Source organism: Canis aureus, chromosome 3 (genome assembly GCF_053574225.1).
Source record: "Canis aureus isolate CA01 chromosome 3, VMU_Caureus_v.1.0, whole genome shotgun sequence".
Classification (NCBI taxonomy): Eukaryota; Metazoa; Chordata; class Mammalia; order Carnivora; family Canidae; genus Canis; species Canis aureus.
Genome location: NC_135613.1, coordinates 41,188,455 through 41,210,687, shown reverse-complemented (window position 1 = coordinate 41,210,687; position 22,233 = coordinate 41,188,455). Strand labels below are relative to the sequence as shown.

At 46.3% G+C, this 22,233-nt stretch overlaps 1 protein-coding gene across 8 annotated transcripts in view; it reads left to right on the top strand.

Annotated features, from left to right (window-relative positions):
* KANK4 (KN motif and ankyrin repeat domains 4) overlaps positions 1-21,559 on the top strand; it is a 67,804-nt gene extending 46,245 nt beyond the window's left edge. For 7 of the 8 annotated variants that reach the window (XM_077892040.1, XM_077892042.1, XM_077892044.1 and 4 more), the window contains 6 exons: positions 1,384-1,602; positions 3,330-3,417; positions 5,815-6,034; positions 9,570-9,712; positions 14,457-14,657; positions 19,657-21,559. In XM_077892040.1, the coding sequence (XP_077748166.1) occupies positions 1,384-1,602; positions 3,330-3,417; positions 5,815-6,034; positions 9,570-9,712; positions 14,457-14,657; positions 19,657-19,761 (976 nt within the window). In that variant the 3' untranslated portion in view covers positions 19,762-21,559. Of the gene's footprint in view, positions 1-1,383; positions 1,603-3,329; positions 3,418-5,814; positions 6,665-9,569; positions 9,713-14,456; positions 14,658-19,656 lie in introns of those variants that run through there. The other variant, XR_013376383.1, reaches the window with a different exon arrangement.
* The last annotated feature ends 674 nt before the right edge of the window (positions 21,560-22,233 follow it).

The following is a 22,233-nucleotide window of genomic DNA, read 5'->3' as shown; positions in this document are numbered from 1 at the left end:
GTCTGGGATGCAGAGCAGATACTGGGAGTTTCTACACCCTCAAGTGATTATAATGTGCAGCCAAGGTGAGAAACTTCTGCTCTAATTAATGTAGCTCCTCCTCCCATTACTCTATCCCATGCTCCTTTATTATTTTATTCATTGTTCTTACTGTTGTCTAATGATATTGTTTACGTGTTTTCTGTTTTTCCCTACTAGCCTCTAAGCTCAGTTAGGACAGGGACTTTAGTATAGCATTTAAAACACTGTGTGGCACATAGTAGGTGCTCAATAAATTTCTGTTGAATGAATGAATAGACTTCCAGGTGAAGTTTTTATGGAAGCAACTCTAAGACAAGAACTGCTTGGTAAATGTAATATGCCCCGCCCCCACCTTAATCACAAAAGCAAGAGGTTGTTCCAAGCACAAGAGGAAGAAGGATCTATCTGTGGCTTTAAAAAGACAGAAAGTGAGCATGCCAAGGAGAGGCTGGGTTTGCAAATCCAGTGAGCACGGGGACCTTACATAGGGGCCAACGTTCAGAGAAAGGGCCTAAGGGCATTCAGTGGAAGCTCTGGCCACTGGGCTCCCCTGGTCTCTGTGACAGTGTGCAATGGCCCCAGAGCCTGAAATCTTCATCTTAACTGCAGCATCCTCCATCAGGGGGCTCCTGTTGACCATCAGCAGAGGGATCAATAAATCTGCCAGGACTTCAGTCCATGGTCTGTGGTTTGCCACCTCAGCTGCACATAATTGAACATAAGGCTCGCTGCTGGGGATGGTGAGCCATGAAGCAAGGGGCCCATGCCCTCGGTCTTGCTGTTACAAGCAGTAGCTGAAACAGGCCGCAGCCAAGAAACAGATGCTGGGTTCGGGGTACCTATGGAACGCAGCTGAGAGGAGACACAGGGTCCTCTCGTGTCAGGTGTAAGCTAGGCTAGAACGCCCCTGTGTTCTAGGGAACCTTCACGATCACACAGGGACGGGCTGATCTGTCAGCCAACTCAGAGAATTCAGGGTAGGAGTAGGAGATATTTGCCTAGATCTGGGCCCCTCTCTAGAAGAATCCAACACGTTAGAATTCCAGGAGCAAGTGCTTTTGTGAGAATCTTGGATTGCTTGTCTAGATCATCCAAATGCATTGGCCAACTAGAGCGTGGGTGATTGGTGTGTTCACTGCAAAGAGCTTAGTTATCTTTCCTCCCCAAATGGCTTCTGGTACACATCCTTCTCTGACATAAGGTTCCTGGGGAGTCCCCTCACCTAGGCCTGCAGATATAGAAAATGGAGGATGTGGTTAGCAAGCTGGGAATTATTATCTGAAGCCCACCTTGTTCTTATTTGTGTTTATCTGGGCACCGGACAGGAAACACAGAACGAGTGACCTTTGTCTCCTCCTCCAGCTACGAGACCACCTCAAGTGAGGAGACCAGTGGTGAGGACAGCTCCCCGGAAGACTTGTCTGACAGTGAGGCTGAGAAGAAATGTGATGGCCCAGAGCATAGGCGGGGCAAGGAGCCCCACAGCACCTGCAAGGCTGGACAGGGCATCCCTGAGGGCATCAGCAGCACAGGCCAGGAGAGTGGGCCTGGCGGAGACCTCCCCCATCCCAAGGCAGAGAGGTGAGTCAGAGAGTCAGAGGAGTATGGATGGGGGGGTACTTGATCCTTTCGGAAAGGGCAAGGGCACTTCTTTTATTCTATTATTTGTTCATCTGTTCATTCATCATTTTATCCATTCACCAGGATTTACCGAGTGTCTTGAACATGCCAGGAACAGACGTAACTCCTGCCTTCATGGGATATACTGTCATAGGCAAAGCTCTACATGTAAAGCTAACATCGTCCCAGTCCTGGAAATGTGAAGGATTTTACATGTACTATAATCCTTTTAATCATCCTTTAAAATAGAAATTACTATAATACCCACTTTACAGATGTGGAAAAAAGGCTTAGAGAAGTTAAACGACATGACCAGGCATGGCTTGTGACCCAGGTCTGGTCTGATTCTCAACATACTTTTCTGCCTCTCCCGTTGGGCATGTTGACATAACCCCATCTTTAAAAAAGATGCAGGGTCATGTCACATAATGAAGAGAAGTACTGTCTTTGAGGCTGGACACACTTGGATTCAAATCCCATATCTGCCACAGTGTCACTTTACACAAGGCACCTAACCTGTATTTGCTTCAGATCCCTCATCTGTAATATGTGGGTAACAGCCACCTGATAGGCTTGATCTGGGGACTGGGTGAGAAAAAGTATGTAAAATGCCTAGCACAGTGCCTGCCACACAGCAGACTCTCAAGAAATAGTAGAGGGGTGCCTGGGTGGCTCAGTTGGTGAATCATCTGACTCTTGACCTCAGTTCAGGTCTTGACCTGAGGGTCACGATTTCAAGTGCCACATCAGGCCCCATCCTGGGCATGGAGCCTACTTCAAAAAAGGTGGGAGAGAAGAAATAGTAGAATAGGAATAGTAAATACAATTACCAACATCACCACCCTCAGCCAGGGGAGTGATGATCAGTGAATGGGAGCTGTCAAGCAGGTCCACAGGGCTGCTCCAACATGGCAGCACTATAAAGACATGATGAGGGTAGAGCTTCCTGGTGACACCCAATGCCAGTAAGTCCCACTCCGAGTCTGTCTGCCCTTATACTAACACACTGAGAGCACCCCAGCTTAACTGATTTTCATGTTACTAACTCTACTAGCATTAATGGTATCCTTCATGAAAGAACAACCCGAAAAAAATTGCTGGTATGGATTGGTTCTTTGGATTTTTCAAGTCACTTAGGCAGAAACTGTTTTATCCAAAGTCAGGAAGACAGCCCTCCCTTTTCCTAGTGTATCAGGAATTGCAGTTAGTCCCATGGCCCTCAGAATGCTTTGGTGATCCACCGCCACCTCCTGAAAACAACAGGATAAAAAGGGCAGGGGATCCCTGGGTGGTTCAGTGGTTTGGCGCCTGCCTTTGGCCCAGGGCGTGATCCTGAAGTCCCAGGATCGAGTCCCACATCGGGCTCCCTGCATGGAGCCTGCTTCTCCCTCTGCCTGTGTCTCTGCCTGTGTGTATGTGTGTGTGTGTGTGTGTGTGTGTGTGTCGTGAATAAATGAATAAAATCTTGGGAAATAAAAGGGCAATGTGCTTGACTCACTCTTCAGAAGAGTTGAGAAGCCAAACTTCATTGTCAGGAGGCTGTATTCAGTGTAATGCTTCTTGCCTGGGAAGTCACTCAGTATGGGTGTTTCAGCGGCTGAGAAGCAAAAGTCAAGCTAGGGGACTACTTTCTTTCATATTAATATAAAGACTGATACACATATATATGTATTTTTTTTCTTCTTCAGATATAAACCCTCAGAAGAATTCATCAATGCATGCCGGGCATTGAGCCAACATCTGCCAGAAACTGGGGCCACCACCGAGCAGCTCTTGGTACTGTGATTTTTCATTGTCATGGAAGGATGTCCATACTGTTTAAGCTGTTAGTTCCAACCGGGTGACTCTGGTCCCCTGCCGAAGGCAGCAGTGTGGGTGTACCTGGAATCCCTTTCCTATGGATACCCTCATTTGCCCAAACCCTGCTGCCTAGGTGATGTGTTATATTGGGAGAGGCATCTGATGCATCTGCACGAGGAAGCAGCCTGGTGCTCAGAGTCCTTATGGAGTGTCGTCAGGCATTGCCCCTGAGTGTCCAGCATATAACTATGTGTGGCTTAAAAACAAAACCAAACTGGGCACCTGGGTGGCTCAGTCGGTTAAGCGTCTGCTTTCAGCTCTGGGTCCTGGGATCCAGCCCCATGTCAGGCTCCCTGCTCGTGGAGAGCCTGATTCTCCCTCTCCCTCTGCCCCTCTCTCCTGCTCGTGTGCTCTCTCTCTAATAAATAAATAAAATATTTTAAAAGACAAGCAAACCCCCAAACCAAAACATGTGCAGCTTAGGTTCAAAATCACCTCACAATTGGAGAGAACTATGGGCAGAGTGAAGAGCATGTGGAACGGGAACCGTGGGTTCTAGTCCCAGGACCGGTCTTTGTGAGACACTGAGCTCATCATTTCACTGCTCAGAGCTTGTTTCCTCATTAAAAAAATGAAGGTGGGTGGTGGGCAGTGTGTCTTCATTACCCTCAAGTCCCGGTCTTTAATTCTGTGGTCTTTACTGTTTTTCTTGAAGCAAACTTATGGGTCAAGAGACCAAGAGCAAGAAAATACAACTCTTGCTCCGTAACACTTTCGTGGTCCGCCTAAAATTAAACATGCAGCCATGAGGTTTTACGTTTACTCAAGAGATACTGGCACAAGCACACTTTCCCAAGTCATGAGAGCCAACTGGTAGGCCCCGACATGTAATAGCCTGTAAGCATTTTTAAAGCCCATTTTGTTCTCCTTCATAGAAAACAATTGATTCAGCCCAACCCATTTTGATTATTTTATCTTAGCTGATTTGGCAAACCATTGTTCCCAGATTGTTAAAAAACCAGTAGGTGATATGAATGTTGATCGAAACTCCTGTTACTTAATCTTAAATGAATTACAGAACTAAGCTGTACATTCCTTAATCTTAGGATCTTTCTCCAGATTCTCCTGAAGATTCCACAGAAAAAGGAGATATTCTGATATATAAAAAGTGCTTCAGCCACAAAAGATCCCAGTGTTTCTGCCTAGAAAAGTGATAGAGGAGGAGTGTCTAGCTGGCCCAGTTACTGGTAGAGCATGCAACTCGATCTCAGGGTCGTGAGTTCCAGTCCCACATTGGGCGTAGAGTTTACTTAAAAATAAAGTTAAAATTAAAAAGAAAAGTGATAAAGGATGTGCAAACCTGAAACCACACCCATATTAGGAACAAAGTATCCCCTACCCCCAACCCACTTTAGAAACAAAGCAGGTTGTATAAGGACCTCAATCTGTAGAGCTGTGGAGGTTTAGGGACCCAGTCCTGTTTCATCTCCACTTTGTAGATGAGACAAGTAAGGTTCAAAAAGACTATATGACTTCCAGGGTCATACAGCTGAGCCAGGACTTAAGCCTGCCACATGGGTTTAGTGACTCCAAACCCAGTTCCTTTCCAGAATGAGTGTGGAATCACATCCCCATGGTTTCTTCTCCCGTTTAGATAAATAACTTAAACATGTTCTACTTTAAACATGTAGGTCATGTAACACACAGAACTGATGTCATTCTCTCTGGAACTCTCCTCATTCATGGTTCCAAAGGAGCTCCAAACTGCAGATAGTGAGGTCTTGCCATGGGTAATGAAACCATTTTCTCTGAAGGTTCTAGCAAAGCTTAAAAGCCAAAAAATAATTCAAGCACAGCTGTTTGGGTTTTATTTCTAGCATAAATTGGGCATGTTGTTTATCTTAACTTTCAGCATGAGTTTTTCCCATTAGTAAAATGTTGTGGCTTGCTAGTTATGCCTATTAAAAATGCAAAAAAGTCCTGATAGAGTCTGAGCTAAGGTCCACATGGGCCAGTTATATGTGCGCAAAAGACCGGACCTTGGTTTTATCCTGTGCAGACAGGGGTATGATCTAAACTTACAGTAGATTCACACTGTCACCTAGAAAAGTGCTTTGTCACTGGTTGTTGTTTGCTCTCCCAGGCCTCACACGGCGGGTTGGGGGTGGTGGTGGTCGGTAGCTGATCACATAGGTTCAAACCTCGCCCCCCCCAGCTCTGATCCCTCCAGCAGTGAATCACATGGAGTAAGAGGCAGCTGAGGGGATGGAAGTGGAAGCATCCACAGCTGACTTTTCCCAGTGGAAAGTAACAGCCCCGCCAGGGCACCCCAGGCCAGCTGACCTCCTGGAATTGAAATCTGTTGCTTTTCAGAGGCAGAGTTTGAACACCATCCGTCAAGAGTGGTTCCGTGTCTCCAGCCGGAAGTCGTCTAGCCCTGCCGTGGTGGCTGCCTACCTCCGTGGGGTCCAGCCCCACTCCCCACACTTCCTAAAGCTGCTGGTGAACTTGGCTGATGGCAACGGGAACACGGCCCTTCACTACAGCGTGTCCCACTCCAACTTCTCTGTCGTGAGGCTGCTGCTGGAGACAGGTCAGAAATGGTTGCAGCTGCTCAGTCTGGCTCCCTTCTCCAAGGGCAATTTTGGTACCAGCTTCCTTCCAGCATGGAGATTCTTCACTGGCCTGTGTTCCTCCTGTATTCTAGGAACGGACTAGACCACCGTGCCTTTGTTATGTCACTTATCCTTGACAACACTCTTGTGATGTAGGTGTTACTATCCTCGTGTTGCCGTGTGGGACATTACTAAGCCTAGGGGCGACAGTGCGGACTGAAGGCGTGTCCAGGCCCAACGTCATCTGAGTTTAGGAAGGTTGCATGAGGAATACCTAGGAGGGTACCTATAAGAGATACAAAACCCCAAATGATCTCCACGGATGAGGTCCTCTGCTAAACGCTTGGCATATGAGATCTCATTTAATCCTCATAACTCCTGTTAATAGGGATAATCATCCCTGTTTTATAGATGACGTAAGCGATGCTCCGAAAAGTCAAGAGACTTTTGCATGATTCTGAGATCACACAATGACCCAGTGTGTTGCTGGGGTTTATTTACAGTTGATACCATTGGTTTGTTCTTCCTATTCCTGGCATCCAGAAATTGGAGCACATGCTAGATCTGTAACCCTTAGGAGGCCAGAGGAGGAGTTTAAACGGGCATCAGTAAGTCTGAATTCCAGATCCAACAGCTTTCCTCCACCTTGGATCTTTTTTTCCTTTTTTAATATTTCATTTATTTATTCATGGGAGACACAGAGAGAGGTAGAGACACAGGTTCCGTCCATGCAGGGAGCCCGATGTGGGACTCGATCCCGGGTCTCCAGGATCACAACCTGGGCTGAAGGCAGCGCTAAACCGCTGAGCCACCTGGGCTGCCCCCAACTTGGATCTTATCCACCCTGGCTTAAATACCTCCTATGGCTTTCCCTTGCTCTACAAATGAAAGGCAGCTTCCTCAGCCTGGCCTTCAAAAATCCCAGTTGGCCTCGCCCCTGCCTGCATTTGCTACCGCAGCCACCACCATACATCCTCCTTCCGTCCACTCCAGTCCACTCCAGTCCACTCCTTCCGTCCACTCCAGTCCACTCCCACACACCAAGCTCATTCCCTCCTTGGGACTTTTCTATATGAACCCTTTTTCCTGAAACCCTTCTCATGCCTGGCACCTTCTCATCATTCCAGTTCTCCAAAATTCCCTTAAGCAGGCCTGAGGCTTTTTACCTGAATGGAAAGGCGATGTATCTAACAGCCTAAAATTCTTTCTGCTTTCCACATCATCAGAGGAAGATAAAGTCACAACTCTAACATCAAGCCAATTTCAGTTCTTTATGGATTCACAGACACCACAAAAGGGGTAGCTCAATTGAGAAAGGCACAAAATTAAATGGAACATATCTCTGTGTTCTGTTCATGAAGAATCCAAAGACTGTAAATACAGAACCTCATCTTTAAGTAGCCCAGATGTTCAGCCTGTTAGAAGTTCTCCAAGTGGGCCAGGCCAGGCCAGAGAACAGACAACCTAAGCTTTGGTTGTTACACGTTTCTGTTGACTGAGAATCAGTTTGGTTCTCATCAACCCTAAAGTGACCTGGAAGCTTTCTGTTTAAAATATTGATAGAGCTAAATAGCCAAAAGCATCAAGTATGAAGGGGAGCGGGAGAATGGACCGAAGGTACCATTCCATTCCTTTCCTTCACTGTAGAAGGGTTGTTGAGAAAGGCATATGGGTCACACTCTGAAACCTAGGCTCCCTTCCCACGCAATTGGGAAGCATCCAGAAAGCACATTACAAACCGTAAGGGGCTACACAGAAGTGATTCATCATTACTGAGTATAGAGCCAGTGGGTACACCTCCACCACCGTAGTCTTTTGTGAACCATTGTTTTTTTTGCCAGAACGCCACTGCGGAGGAGAAAGCTCGTGGAACTGGAGCATGCTCAGTCAAGAGCTGGCTCACTCACTCCCTGGTGGCTGCTCAGAAGCATCTGCTGTGAAAGCCCTGGGTCCTCCACCCCTTCTCTGAGCCCTGGGGAGGATTCCAGTCCTTACTACTGTGTTATAAGTCACGTTTCTGAAGAGAGTAGAGAGAACTGTAACCTGAAGATTGTTTACACATCTTAAAAGCAAACATAAAATAGTCATGAGGTAAAAATAAAAGTCAGTAACAAGGAAATACAGATATTCCCCTCTTCATCAGGGCAGAGCTGTGAGGCAATGTATGGAGTTCTATTCAGCTTTCATAGCCTAGCCGCTCATGACTGTGGTTAGAGTGATTTTTTTTTTTTTTTTTTTTGTATCCACTGGCATGCCGGCATCACAGTGGTAGACTTCTAAAAAATTGTTTGAGGTGAGTTGGAGGGAATGTCAAACCAATAATGTTTTTTTTTTTTTTTTGTACCCAAGAACAGAACTTCTGTGTAGCCCAGACATTTTTTCATAAACCAGATTTGTTACAATGAATACCTAAGTCTTCATGAGCCAGTAGCAAGGATATAAAAACAAGAATACTATTCTGGACAATAATAGTGAAACAGTTAATGCTTACTGAGTGTTTACTATGTGCTAGGTACAGTTCTAAGTGCTTTCAATATATTAACTCATTAAATTTCACAGTAACCCCCTATTATTATTCCCATTTTACAGAAGAAATGCCAAGAAAGGCTAAATGACTTGATCTCCTGAGATAGTATTTTTTATTGTCCAAAAGCAATAGATACATTTTTCAGTTAAGCAAGAGGACGGGAAAGATTTTGTTTTCCATGTGGTACTGCCTGTAAGAGGTGAGATTGTTTATACAGCAGATAATGGGCTGATTATCTCCTATGTCGCCTTTGGTGGAGAGGGATATGAATGCATATCCCCAGAGTTACAAGCAGGTATTTCTTGAGTTCTCAACTAATCCTTCATTTTAAAAATATGCTACTTTTCATTCTACTGTGCAGTGTATATTCTTAATTGCTTTAATATAAAAATGCATGAAGGCTCTTTTTCCTCCCTCTGGTTTTTAAATGAGATGGTTATTCCTGGAAGATTTCCTGTGTTTATCCTGTGGCATTTGTCCTGCCCCCGGTACACTGCCAAACATATCTCTAGGCCTTTGAGAAAGACCTGAAAATGTAGCCATCAGCTTAAGAGTTACACACAACATAGAGTAAAACCTATAATGCACAGCTGTAGGTGATGTGTGGTCAGGTGAATGATGGGCTCTAGAGCCAGACAGACCTGCGACCTGGTCTCATTTCACCTGCACTTGGGTGGCTTATGAAGCTTCACTGACCTTCAGTGTCCAGGACATGGCTTTATGAAATAGTCACGATCACTGTACCCCATGGTCATCTCTGACTCTACGACCATGAACTCTTCTTGCTGGGTAGCCTCAGAAAACTTGTAAAGAAAACTAGCCACTTTTTAAAGTCTGCTAAAAATGTCAACATAACCACCACTGGGAAAAGACTGCTCTGTACCTGGCCTTTTACCCAGCAGGGAGGGCCCTGTTGATCAGGCTAAAGTAGACTCTCACTTCTGCTCCCTTGGGAGCTGTTCCAGGGCCCACTGCTCCTCTTGCAGGTGTCTGCAATGTTGACCATCAGAACAAAGCTGGCTATACTGCCGTGATGATAACTCCCTTGGCTTCTGCAGAGACTGACGAAGACATGGCTGTCGTCTGGAAACTCTTAAGAGAAGGAAATGTGAACATCCAAGCTACTCAGGTAGGGTGTGTGAACGTGATCCCCTCTTTAATAAATATGGGTACCTCTCAGTTTTATTCTGCCAATGGGGTGAGAAATTCCACATAGATTCATGTAGATTTAGCCCAAGAAGGCTGAGCCCTCCAAAAGGCATCTGTCCAAAGCCTGTATGTTTGGTTTCCTCAAAAATTTCTGACATCCAGACAGGCTAGGACAGAGGTCCGTGAGCTTGTCATCTATGTCCTGGTCTGCAACTGGGCAAAGTCCATCTGGATCTGACTTCTTGAAAGAAGTGCTCCCATAGTTAGCACTATAGTTAGCAGGAGTTAACTCCCACAGTTAGCAGGAGATGGCATGGAAAGGCTGAAAAGCATTTGCTAGTGGTTGTGAAGGAAGTCCCTGCAGGTGACCCACCTCAATCATGAATTAGAAAACAGTTCAGAGGGTTGGCATGTCTCTGCTCAGCTTCTGGGCCCCCCTACGTGACAGCACAGAGTAGGGGTATGGTGCTTAGCCAGTAGGGCTTTGAGTTAGAGAAGGCTCCATATGGAACAGAGGGAACTCCTCAAAAGACCACATACCCATCTTTGACCAATATGAGAACAAGAGAGTGCATGCAACTCTCCTTTCCCCCCTAGAGTGATGAGAGATATAGCCTGTCAAGAAATGTGAAGGGCCTGAGATTGTACTCTACCTTAATGCTAACAAATTAGAATATACTAGTGTCATTCATGGATGCTGTACAAGACATGAAACTCCTGTCCCAGAGACAAAGGATAGTACATTATTCACAGCAAGAAGAGGAGCCACAGCGTTGATATTTACACCAGTTCCCTGAGCCCCAATTCCCAATTCCCATAGGGCAGTGTGAGGAGGGTCAGATCCCTGTGCACAAAGTGGATTATATTACTGGAGAGGAACCCAGGGCACAGGGAACCTGAATCTTTTATACTGGATATATCTGCCCTCTGTTTGGAAGAAGACACTATCTCTGTTTCTCTTCCAAGGCTGTTCACTGTACAAGCATCTTTAAAAAGACTATCTAAAGTATCGTAGGATTTCACTCGTGTGGAATTTAAGAAACTAAACAGAGGAGCATAGGGGAAGGGAGGGAAAATAAAACAAGATGAAATCAGAGAGGGAGACAAACCAAAAGAGACTCTTCTTCATAGGAAACAAACTGAGGGTCGCTGGAGGGGGAGGGGGAGGGGATAGGGTAACTGGGTGATGGACATTAAGAAGGGCACGTGATATAATGAGCACTGGGTATTATATAAGACTGATGAATCACTGACCTCTACTTCTGAAACTAATAATATGCTGTATGTGAATTAATTGCATCTAAATAAATTTTTAGGGATGCCTGGGTGGCTCAGTGGTTTAGTGCCTGCCCTCGGCCTAGGGCACAATCCTGGAATCCCAGGATCAAGTCCCACATCAGGCTCCCTGCATGGAGCCTGCTTCTCCCTCTGCCTGTGTTTCTGTCTCTGTCTCTCTGTCTCTCATGAATAAATAAATAAATTTTTAAAAATAAATAAATAAATACATAATTTTTTTTAAAAAGTCCATCTAGAACAAGGCAGATAGTGCCTCACTCATTCACTCACTCTGAGACCCAAAAAAGGGGCTCCCAACAATATATTTTACTCCCCTGTCCACCCCCCACAAAGTGACCACAGATAGCCTACTCAGTCACTTTGCACACTTCATCTTTTTTTTTTTTTTAAGATTTTATTTATTTATGCATGAGCGACATAGAGAGAGAGAGAGAGAGAGAGGCAGAGACATAGGCAGAGGGAGAAGCAGGCTTCATGCAGGGAGCCCGATGTGGGACTCGATCCCAGGATTCCAGGATCACACCCTGGGCTAAAGGTGGTGCTAAACCCCTGAGCCACCAGGGCTGCCCTGCACACTTCATCTAATGGCAATCTTATTGATGGCAGGAAACAGACATTTGTAGATCACTTCTGTTTTTCAAAGTATTTTCACCTAGAGCTCCTACACCATCAGATTTAATAAAGCTGTTTTCATTTTAAATGTTAATTTTTTTTCTAAATTGGCCCTCTTGCAAGAAAGGATGCTCACCAAAATCAAAATTAGTGCCTTTCAGTGCCCCTGCCTTTTTTTTCAATATGCCCACCCCTCATGCAGCAGAAGGAGAGGGAAAGAATCTCAAGCAGGCTCCACGCTCAGTGCAGAGCCTGATGCAGGGCTTGGTCTCACAACCCTGAGATCATGACCTGAGCTGAAATCAAGAGTTGGATGCTTAACGGACTAAGCCACCCAGGCGCCCCATTCCTGTGACTTTTTTTTTTTTTTTAATAAAAGACAAACTGATGTTCTAGGAAGGTAAGGTTGAGGTTGCTAAAGGAGGCGGTGGGAATTCATAGCTGCCTCTGCAACCTTCATCTACCCCCAGGGCTTTTACATAAGAGGAGAGCAGTAGGTATCAGGTAAATAAGATTGAGTTGGGAGGCTGGGAGTCTCCCAGGCTAAGCAGTTTATTTCTTTTTGTATCTCCAGGATCAGCACAGCACCTGGCATGCAGCACTCTGTAAATAGCATTGAATTAGACTGTATTGAATTGCACCAGGAGGGAGGTGAGGAAGACAGGGGAAGTCAGACAGAGGGGCAGATGAACATAGGTCATCTGGCTTTAATACCACTTGGAAAGTGGGGTCTCAATTGAACTCTCATGGTCTGGTTAGTCCAGTAGAGGAAGAACCATTATTTCAGGGCTGAATAAAAGCAATCCAAAAGGCAAACAGGCTTCTCTGGAAAGATCTGTCTAGGTTCCAGAGAAATAGAGAACCAGGACACCTAAGAATACATTCCCACATACCGAGTATTTGTCATACATGATCTCTCGTGCTCATAGCAATTAGGGCTAACGCATGCACAGCACTGGAATCTCACAGCAACCCCAGAAGGCAGGTAACATTGCTAAGCATCCCCATTTTCCCAGATCAGGAAAAGTCATCGAGAGGTTAATTTGTCCAGATTCACATAGATAATAAGCAGCACAGCCAGGATTTTCCTGATTGCAAACTCCCTTTCTTTTTTCTAAGCCCCAGCATTCTGGGCAGGGAAGCATAATCCATCAGTGACTGCAGATTGGCCCTTAATCAGTGAACAAACACATCAGCAACCATGTCCTCAGCACTTTTTACATGTAAGACACGGTGCTCAGAGCCACATGGGAGCTGAAAGGACAGAAAACAGAGTTGTTGCCTCATTCTCACAGCCTTAAAAAAAACCCTGAGCTGCCTGGAACCCAGGAGAACCAGGAGGGCAAAATCTAATCAAGCTGTGTAAGAGAGCCATGTATATAAAAGGAAAATCTATGAGAAGTAATGGCCAATTTATAATCAGAAAAATGGTTACCACATACTTTTATATTTACATCCTTTATTTCACTTGATTCCCACAAAAGTCCTGTGAGGTGCATGGGCCAGATCATTTTTATAATAATTTTTAAGAAAAGAGAAAAACCAAGATTCGAGGAATACAAGTGACATGACCAGAGTCACACACTAGGAGAACAGCAGAACCAGGGCTTGGACTCCCTTTCTGACCCCAAGCCATTGCCACATGTGCTAATGACTACTGGCATGGCAAAAATGGTCAATGGTGGGGCACCTGGCTGGCTCAGTCTGAAGAGTATGAGACTCTTGGTCTCAGGTTTGTAAATTTGAGTCCCAAGCTCGGAGTAGACCTTACTTAAATAAAATAAAATTTTTTTTAAATGTCGGGGGCGCCTGGGTGGCTCAGTTGGTTAAGCATCTGTCTTTCACTCATGTCATGTGTGATCCCAGAGTCCTGGGATCAAGCCTCGTGTGGGGGTCCCCGTTCAGTGAGGAGTCTGCTTCTCCCTCTCCGGTTGCCCCTCCCCTCACTCATGCATGCTCTATCTTAAATAAGTAAATTTAATTAATTAATTAAATAACTTAGAAAAAAATTTCAATGGCTATGGATTAGAAATGACCATAGGACCATGCAAGCAGAGATCTTGTCAAGACAAAGAAAGTTCTGAAAAAAAAAAAAAAAAAAAAAAAAAAAAAAACAAAGAAAGTTCTGGATATCACTAAACTGAAAACACCAGGAGTGTTCTGAGCAGACCAAGGCTTCCTGGAGGAAGTTAGTTAGGCTGGGCAGACAGTTGGAAGCCATGGTGCAGAAGCATTCAATCTTTTGTTTACTCTCTCTCATTCCACATTTACCAGCATGTACTCAGTGCCAGGCACTGGGAGACAGAGATGAAATGAAAAAGACAGTCCCTGCCATCAAAACTTTCACAGTCCATAAGAAAGAGAGAGATTGGGCAGCCCAGGTGGCTCAGTGATTTAGTGCCGCCTTCGGCCCAGGGCGTGATCCTGGGGAACTGGGATCAAGTCCCACGTCGGGCTCCCTGCCTGGAGGCTGCTTCTCCCTCTGCCTGTGTCTCTGCCTCTCTCTGTGTCTCTCATGAATAAATAAATAAAATCCTTAAAGAAAGAGAGAGAGAGCTCGACAGGTTGCAATACCAAGTGGTAAGCTCTGTGTTACCGATCACGTGCCTGAGGGGTTAGCAGCGGGCTTGAGAGAGGATGTGTGGCATTTGACTAGCGTTTGGGAAGGGCAGAAGTTTGCTGGGTAGAGAAGGATGCATCCAACCCCAGCAGCAGAAGGAGATTCAGATCAACGTCATTTTCTGGAAAAGTCTTTGCCCCAGTCTGCCCAGGCTGGAGAGGGGATGCTCACCACACCCCTGTGCTCTGTGCGGCAGGGAGGCCAGACTGCGCTGATGCTGGGAGTCAGCCACGACAGGGAGGACATGGTCCAGGCGCTGCTGAGCTGCCAGGCAGATGTCAACGTGCAGGACCACGAGGGATCGTCGGCCCTCATGCTGGCCTGTCGCCATGGCAACGCCGACATGGTGCGGCTGCTCCTGGCACACCCGGCCTGCGACAGCAGCCTGACTGACAAGGTGAGACTTGCAGGCCATTAACAAGTAGGTGTTTCACTTCCCTTCTTGAAAAGTGGCTGGCCAGCCAGCAGAATTCAAGCGACAGAAGTGACCTCATAAAGCTGTTGTGGGATTTAAATGACATGTTCCATGGTAAATGCCAGGAGACCTGGGGCTGGAAAACTCCAAGCCCTAACCTTTCATACCATTCTGAAGGGAATGCACCCAGGCCTGGCCTTGGCCCTGAACCGCCTCTGGTCACAGCAATAACTGCATGTGGGCTTTGGAGCAGCAGCTTGGACAAGGAAGCTCTGCTGCCCATGGGGACTCCTTCATCCATGAGGGAACCGAGTACAAACTATTTCCACATTCTGTCCATGACCCACTTTACGGGATGGCCCATTTCATCAAGCCAGCCTGCTCAAAGTTGCATTTCCAGACGCGTGCTTCTTAAGTAAGCCTCTTTGTCAGCTGATGGTGATGATGATGACGAGGATGATGGTGATGATGGTTACGGTGATGACAGTCATGATGGTGGCCGGCATGTACCCAGTGCTTGCTCAGTGCTAGGCACTGTACTGAGCATTGACTGCGGATCATGTTATTACAGCCCCACAACAACTTCATGCGGTTGTCTCTGTTGATGCCACCCATTTGCTTTAAGGTAACAGTCACTGAATAATTATGTAACACACCCTAAATCACACAGCTGGTGCAAGCCAGCTCCATCAGGCTCTTTAGAGTACTCTCAGGAGCCAGGCCCTTTCCATGCATTAGTTCACTAATCCTCTCGATAATCTAGTGATGGAGACACTTCCATCCCCATTTTTACATAAGGAAACGGAAGCCTGGGGAGTTTACATAGCTACCATAAGGTCACAAGCCGCTGGTTCTTGGAGCAAGGATTCAAGCCCAGGCCTGACTTCAGGGTCCTTAACATTAGTTGGCACTCCAGACTTCTCTACACTTTCTTAACATCCATAGTCTGAAGGGAAAAAAGGCCTGGAGAGAGAAAGAGTCCCTTCCCTGCCCAAGGAAAGACCTTCTCACTGGGCCACATCTGAACCACCTAAGATTGTCCCATCATTGCTTCAGGCAGCACTGATGTGTGGGTCTCTCACCACAACCAGGCAGCACGCACCCTGGACCACTGTCTTCAGTTTCCTTGAGCCCCAACTCTGCCCAAATCCATTTCTGAGATAAGAGCACAGACCCTCTGGAAATGCATGTGGGAATAGTGGTGGGTTGCTGGAAATAAGAACCTCCTGTTCCAAACATATGGTCAGACAAAGGATCTGTGTTCCTGAACTCCCTACAGGGTTGCCCTGGGGCAGAAAGAGGCAGCCACCCCCCCCCCCCCGCCTCCCTGCTGCTTTTCTGGAACAGGCCCAGAGTCCTCCTAGGAGTGACTGTTGCCCTGAGAAAGCCTGAAAGGGCAGGCCTGGGGGACAGGGGGTGTGAACTTTAGAAATCACTTATTAGCTGGGATACCCAGGTAGTGAGTCTGAGAGCATTTCCTGGATACCTCTGTCCAGGTCTGTAGCAGGTAAGAGATAGTGCATGACTGTTTTCAGGAGCTACAGGGCTCTGTTGTCAGCTGGACAAATGGAGCAATTGCTAGAAGCATGGACTTGAAACACTCGTGAGTTGGAAACTGGGTTTAGTAACTGTGGTTCAGACAGGTCACCTAACCACTCTTAGCCTTTGTGGAGGGGAGGCAGGGCTGCTGCTAACCATCCTGCAATAAAGAATTATAGGCAATCTGGCCCAATACATTCATAAACTGAGGAACCCCGGCCTGGGTGAGTACTGAAGGCCAGGCAGGATTAGACCACTGTCTCAGTCAGCACTGGGAAGGGCTAGACCAGGGCTGAGACCCAGGGCAGGGCTGGGATCCCAGGAGGGAGGAACAGGACAGCTACATACATGGTGGCAGAAGCCCATCATAGCAGACAGGGGATCAGGGGACGCCCAGCACCACAGGGGCGCCCAGGGTGTCAGCAGCAGGCCACCCCAATTGTGGCCCACTCACCTGCTGCCTGCTTGGGTTGGGGCTGACTCAGGATTCACACCCCAGTTTCCCAAAGGGAACTTGGGTGGAACATGTCACAGGGACAATGAACTGCTGACAGGCCTTACCAAGCACCAAGTCCTGTTCCTCCAGCCTTAACCCTGGTCACCATATCATTCCAGTGTGCACCTTGCCTATGGAGACTCAGATGCAGGTTTGAATGACCTGATAATTTCTTTGGAAAACTCAGAGAGAATTCATGTCCTAAACTCGGTTTTTCTCAACCTACCAGTACTTAAAGGTTGATGTAAATGTGGAACCCCCAGAACCATCAGCAAGGCACTTTCTCTAGGCTTAGAAGGTAATCTGAGAAGCTGGTCACCCAGCCTCTTGGGGGCTGCCTGAGAGACGAGGAAGAGGAGGTGATGAAGACTGGGTTCTGGGGCTCACACTTTGAAGGCCTCCAAAGTACCCATCACATTGAAAGCTTCCTAAGGCAGAGACTATACCTTGCACATTGGTCATTGAAAGACAACCCCACTACCACACACACACACACACACACACACACACACACACGTGTGTGTGCTGCCTACCTGAGCCCTTCCCACTTCTTCAGGCCTTCAGTGTTCCCCAGCCACGACTTGCCAGGTGGGTTTCCCACTGGAGCTGCACACCATCACCTTGTTCCCAGGGCTCTGGCAGAGGCATTTGAGGGATATACCTTTCCCGAGTGGTCTCTCTGGCCACACTTTCTGAATGGAATGTGGCCCCCTACTCTCCAGGTCTGCAGGTTAGAAGCCCACAGATGCAGGCTGTCATCTCCAGATGTGCCCTGCTCAAAGGTGCATGTGTCCCCTGGGGCTGGTCCATGGCTCTGTCCCATAATCATAGTAATCACAACATCTTCGAGTTCACCTCGAGCCTCAGGGTTGACAAAGGGCAGCAATGGAAACCAGAGTCCAGGGGATAGGCCTACAAAAACCCAGCCCCCTCTCTTCAATCGAAACTATGCAGGCTGCTTCTAGAAGGCTCCTCTCCTTAAGACCTTTGCTTTATTCCACCCTGGCCCAACCTGGAGAATACTCCTTAGGAGTTAGTTCCTTTGCTCAGAATCTTCATGAACTTGAAATGAGTACCTCTTTGTTATCATCCTGCATTCCCTCTTTCAACAATGCTTGCTGGGTGCCGACCAAGGGACAGGCAGTGGGCCAGGTGCTGGGATGTTATTGCTGGGCTGGCAGCCACAGGCCAGATCTAGCGTCTGACCTCATGGAGACCGAAATTTATCAATAGCTCCACAGACACCAATTTCTAAATGCTGGTGAAAGGAAGATACAATCATGAGGCGTTTTCAGGGAAAGAAGCTCTTATGTTTTGTGAAGCCCATGCATATCCTTTGGGGTCCTGCTGAAACACCATTTCCTTCCTTTGCTTTCCCAACCCCAACACACACACACACACACACACACACACACACACACACACACAAATACCATCCTCTCCCTTGAGCTCAGTCTGTTCCTCTTCTGGCTTCTTTGGCTCTTTGCCATGCATTACAGTGATTTATAAGCATGTGGAGCCCCGATGGCAGCTGGACTCCATCCTGATGAAGACTGAAGAGCTTTCAGCTGAGTGTGAACACCTCCCACCTGCTTCTGTGGATTTTCACATTTTAGGAAGTAATTCCACTCATACACAATAGGGCAGAGAACAATTCAATGGGGACTTGGGTGCCCCCCAGCATATTAAACCCATGAATATTTATGAAGCAGAATATAAAAATACTAACTGGGCTACATAAAGGTCACAGATAGCCTCATATTGGGCTTTCACCTCCAAATGAGTAACCAAAAAAAAAAAAAAGTGGTTTGGAGCTGTGGGATTTCAGAATTCGAGAATGAAATTGAAAAGACCATGGCTGCCATCACAGGGCACAGTGTCTGCTGCAGCGAGTTGGCCTTCCCCCTCACTCTTTGTAGAGAATGGCCTGTGTTGTTGGCTGGGAGGTCCTCTGAACACAGCTTCTTTAGGCCATGGGCCTGGCAGCTCCCTGCACTGCTGCAGCACTGTAAAAAGCACGGTGGTATCCTGCATCAGGTGTAAAAATGCGCATGTCCTTCTGTGCCCTAAACCCACTTCTAAGAGTTAGTCCTCAGGAAATAACTAGAAATGGGGAAGTGCTTTCTGTACTAAATCTATGATGATGAAGGCCTGGAAACAATGTAAGTCTCCAAGAGAAGAGAAAATTCAGTAAGTTATGGAATATTACACAGCCAATAAGAAAAATTATATGTTATGACAACTGTGTAAGAACAGGGAAAAAATCTTCTAGTGTGCCATGGTACATGAAAAATAAAAGCAGATTCACAATTGATATATACTATCATTCCTCTTTTTATTTTTATTTTTTAAATTTTTATCTATTTATGATAGTCACACAGAGAGAGAGAGAGGCAGATACATATGCAGAGGGAGAAGCAGGCTCCATGCACCGGGAGCCCGACGTGGGATTCGATCCCGGGTCTCCAGGATCGCGCCCTGGGCCAAAGGCAGGCGCCAAACCGCTGCACCACCCAGGGATCCCCCTCATTCCTCTTTTTAAAAACCAACAACAGATTTGCTCAAGAGAAAACACTAGAGGGAAACATACCAAAAGGCTAACTTTCGTTAAGGTCTGGGTAATGGAAAAATGGAAGAGTTATTCTTTTTCTTGTTTTCCAATTAAAAAACAATTAAAAACCATGTGGGAAAAACCAACCAACCAACCATGTGACACTTCTTTATTTCCATCGGTACAGATTTCCCAGAAGTGAATGTTGTTTCCATGGAAGGCGACCCATTTTTCATGATCCTCGTGCCATTCCAATTTCCACCTCTCCTAGGGTTTCTAGATGCTTGGAATAGTCGTCGATGCCCCATGCCCGCCCTGTACGTCCAACTCACCCTTCTCTGTGGCTGGAAGCAGACAGAATAAAATTTGTTTCTCTTTTTCTTTCTTCCCTGCAGGCTGGCCGAACAGCTCTGTCCATCGTTCTGAAATCACCCGCCCATGTGGAAATCGCAGGGCTTCTGCGGGCCCACGCAGAGCAGGGCAGGTCCCTGGGGCCCTAGGGGCTAAGGAAAAACTGGCAGCTGGAGACAAAAGGCTCCTTCTCTGCACTCCTTAGCCCTTGGAGAGGGCATGGGTCACAGCCAGAGGGCCACCCTTCAAGAAAAGAAACGATGTCAAATATGCACATACATTCCTGTTATATAATTCTGCTCATTAGAACGCTTTGTAGTTTTTGCCTTAGGCCAAACCCCAAACTACGCAGGCTACAGAGCAGGGTATAAGGTGCAGAGTGCATCCGTGTTGTCTAAAAATCCCAAACATCTTCAGCCTTGAATTCCTTATGACTCTATCCTTTGTAGCACCATGTAGCGAGCACACAGGCAGGAGCACATTAGCAAAGCAATACTTTTTACATGGAATTTTAAAGTGCACCATCTTTTTGTTTTGTAATCAGTTACATGAATATGTCCCATTGAATATGCATGTCTAGAGAGGATTGGGCAGGGGGGTGGGGGGAGGTGGATTGAAGCAGCCACCCAGGCAATCATCCTCTAGAGGACCCTAGGAGAATCACCACACAGCTGAAACTGAACAAACCACATCTGGGGCCTTTGTTTAGCTGGGGCTGACAGAGAAATCTTAAAATTCAGGTAAAGTAGGAAGACCATATTGGCATCAATGCCAGATACACAGTCTTGGTCATTCCTGAGTCATTAAGTGGCTCCAATTTGTGCCAGGGAAATTGGAATTAATCAGGAAATCCAATCCAGTAAAGCACACCAAGTGTATTTAGGCAGAGTCTCGTTATATCAGCTATTCTGAATCTATGAAAGAAATAAGCGGGAGCGAGCATCCTCTTGGGGATAGGTTGTTGTCATCCAGAAGCCACCACATTTCCTCTGTAGCCATATGTATGGCCTCATGGGAATCCTGGCTTCTTTCCCCTCAGCACCCTTGAGTGAGCTCTGAGCCCCCATGATGCTCTGAGGTTCCTGGTTGCAGAACCTGCCAACCTGGATGGCAGCTGGAGTGTGGGAGCTGGGCAGGGCAATGGCCCCCCTGGGCTGACTGCTCTCTCTGCCGGACAGTTCTTTCTTAAACTTCCATAATCCAAGGGGCCCACATGTACATGGCTTTTATTCAGTAACTCACACAAGCCTATCTATGAATTTGTTCTTAAAGTCTCTTATGCAAAAAATTCTCTTTATATAAAAAGATAAGGCATCAAAGTTTAGGGAGCCTTGCATTGGAACCTCAAAAGCTTGAGTTCTCATTTTGACTCCTTTGCCAATTTGCTTTGATGCCTCTTAGGTGAGTCACGAAATCTCCGTGGGCCCTGGTTTCATCATCTTTAAGAAAGGAAATCATTATACAACCTACCTTCTGCAGGTGTTGTACAAGGAACAGCTGATAGAGATTTTGCAATCCAGTTTGTAACTCATAAAGACTGTCTGCAGAAACGGCGCAGCAAACTTCTGTACACTGTTGGGATTCACGAGAGTCTCAAAAGTCCCAGAGCAGGACCCTGACATGTGATGGTGTTGCTCAGAGGTAGAGAGAGTGGAACAAATAATAAGCAAAAAGTACTTTAAATGGTTTAGTTTGACCTCAAAGCACATTTTAAGAGCAAAAACCCACCTTAAAAAAATGTTCTAGCCCCGTGCTTCTCAAACTTTGATATGCGTACAATCACCTGTAGATCTTGTTAGAACGCAGTAGGTCAGAGGGGAAAAGACCTGAGAGTCTACATTTCTAACCAGTTCTCAGGGGATGCTGATGTTCTTGGGCCACACCGTGCTTGGAGTAGCAAGGCTCTGGCCTGGCCTGACTGTTTATATATTAAAATGCTGCCTCTCAGTCTTTTGTCTGAAGTTGTTTCTTTGCATTTCTGTAGTCTTGGTTCTTGGAATTTGCATTGTGGGTCATATTCCCTATTGTAGTTCTGCAGACAGCAGTAGGGGGCCCGGGTCCTATACTGCCAATTTAGAGTCTATTTTTGCATCTCATGTTAGGGTGGCAACTTCATTTGGGTCACATTATCTTTTAATGATTTCATTTGAGTCTAGCTATCAAAAACAGCTTATTTACCAGAGAAGACAAGCTGGTTTGCCTAGGATTTGAGGCCTCTGAGTCACTCTCAAAAAGGCTTTTTCAATCCTTTCTCAGATTTTCAGTACGTTTCTTTTCATCTTGACTTAGGAATGAGAACACATGATCTCCTTATAACCATTCCATTCCATGGGAATGTCTGAGCCCAGAACATGGTGAGATTGAACAAGCATAGCCTGTTGCCCTGTCATTGTCTCTCAGCTCCAGTATTCATTCAACCAACAGCTATTGAAACTAGCCAGGTGCCTGACACTATTCCTGGTACTTTTATTTCTGTATTTATTTAGTTCAGTCATTTCAACTTTATTATTTTTTTTAAGATTTTATTCATTCATTTGAGAAAGAGAGAGGGAGAGGGAGGAGTGGGAGATGGAGCAGAGGGAGAAGAGAACAAGTAGGCTCCACACTGAGTGCAGAGCCCA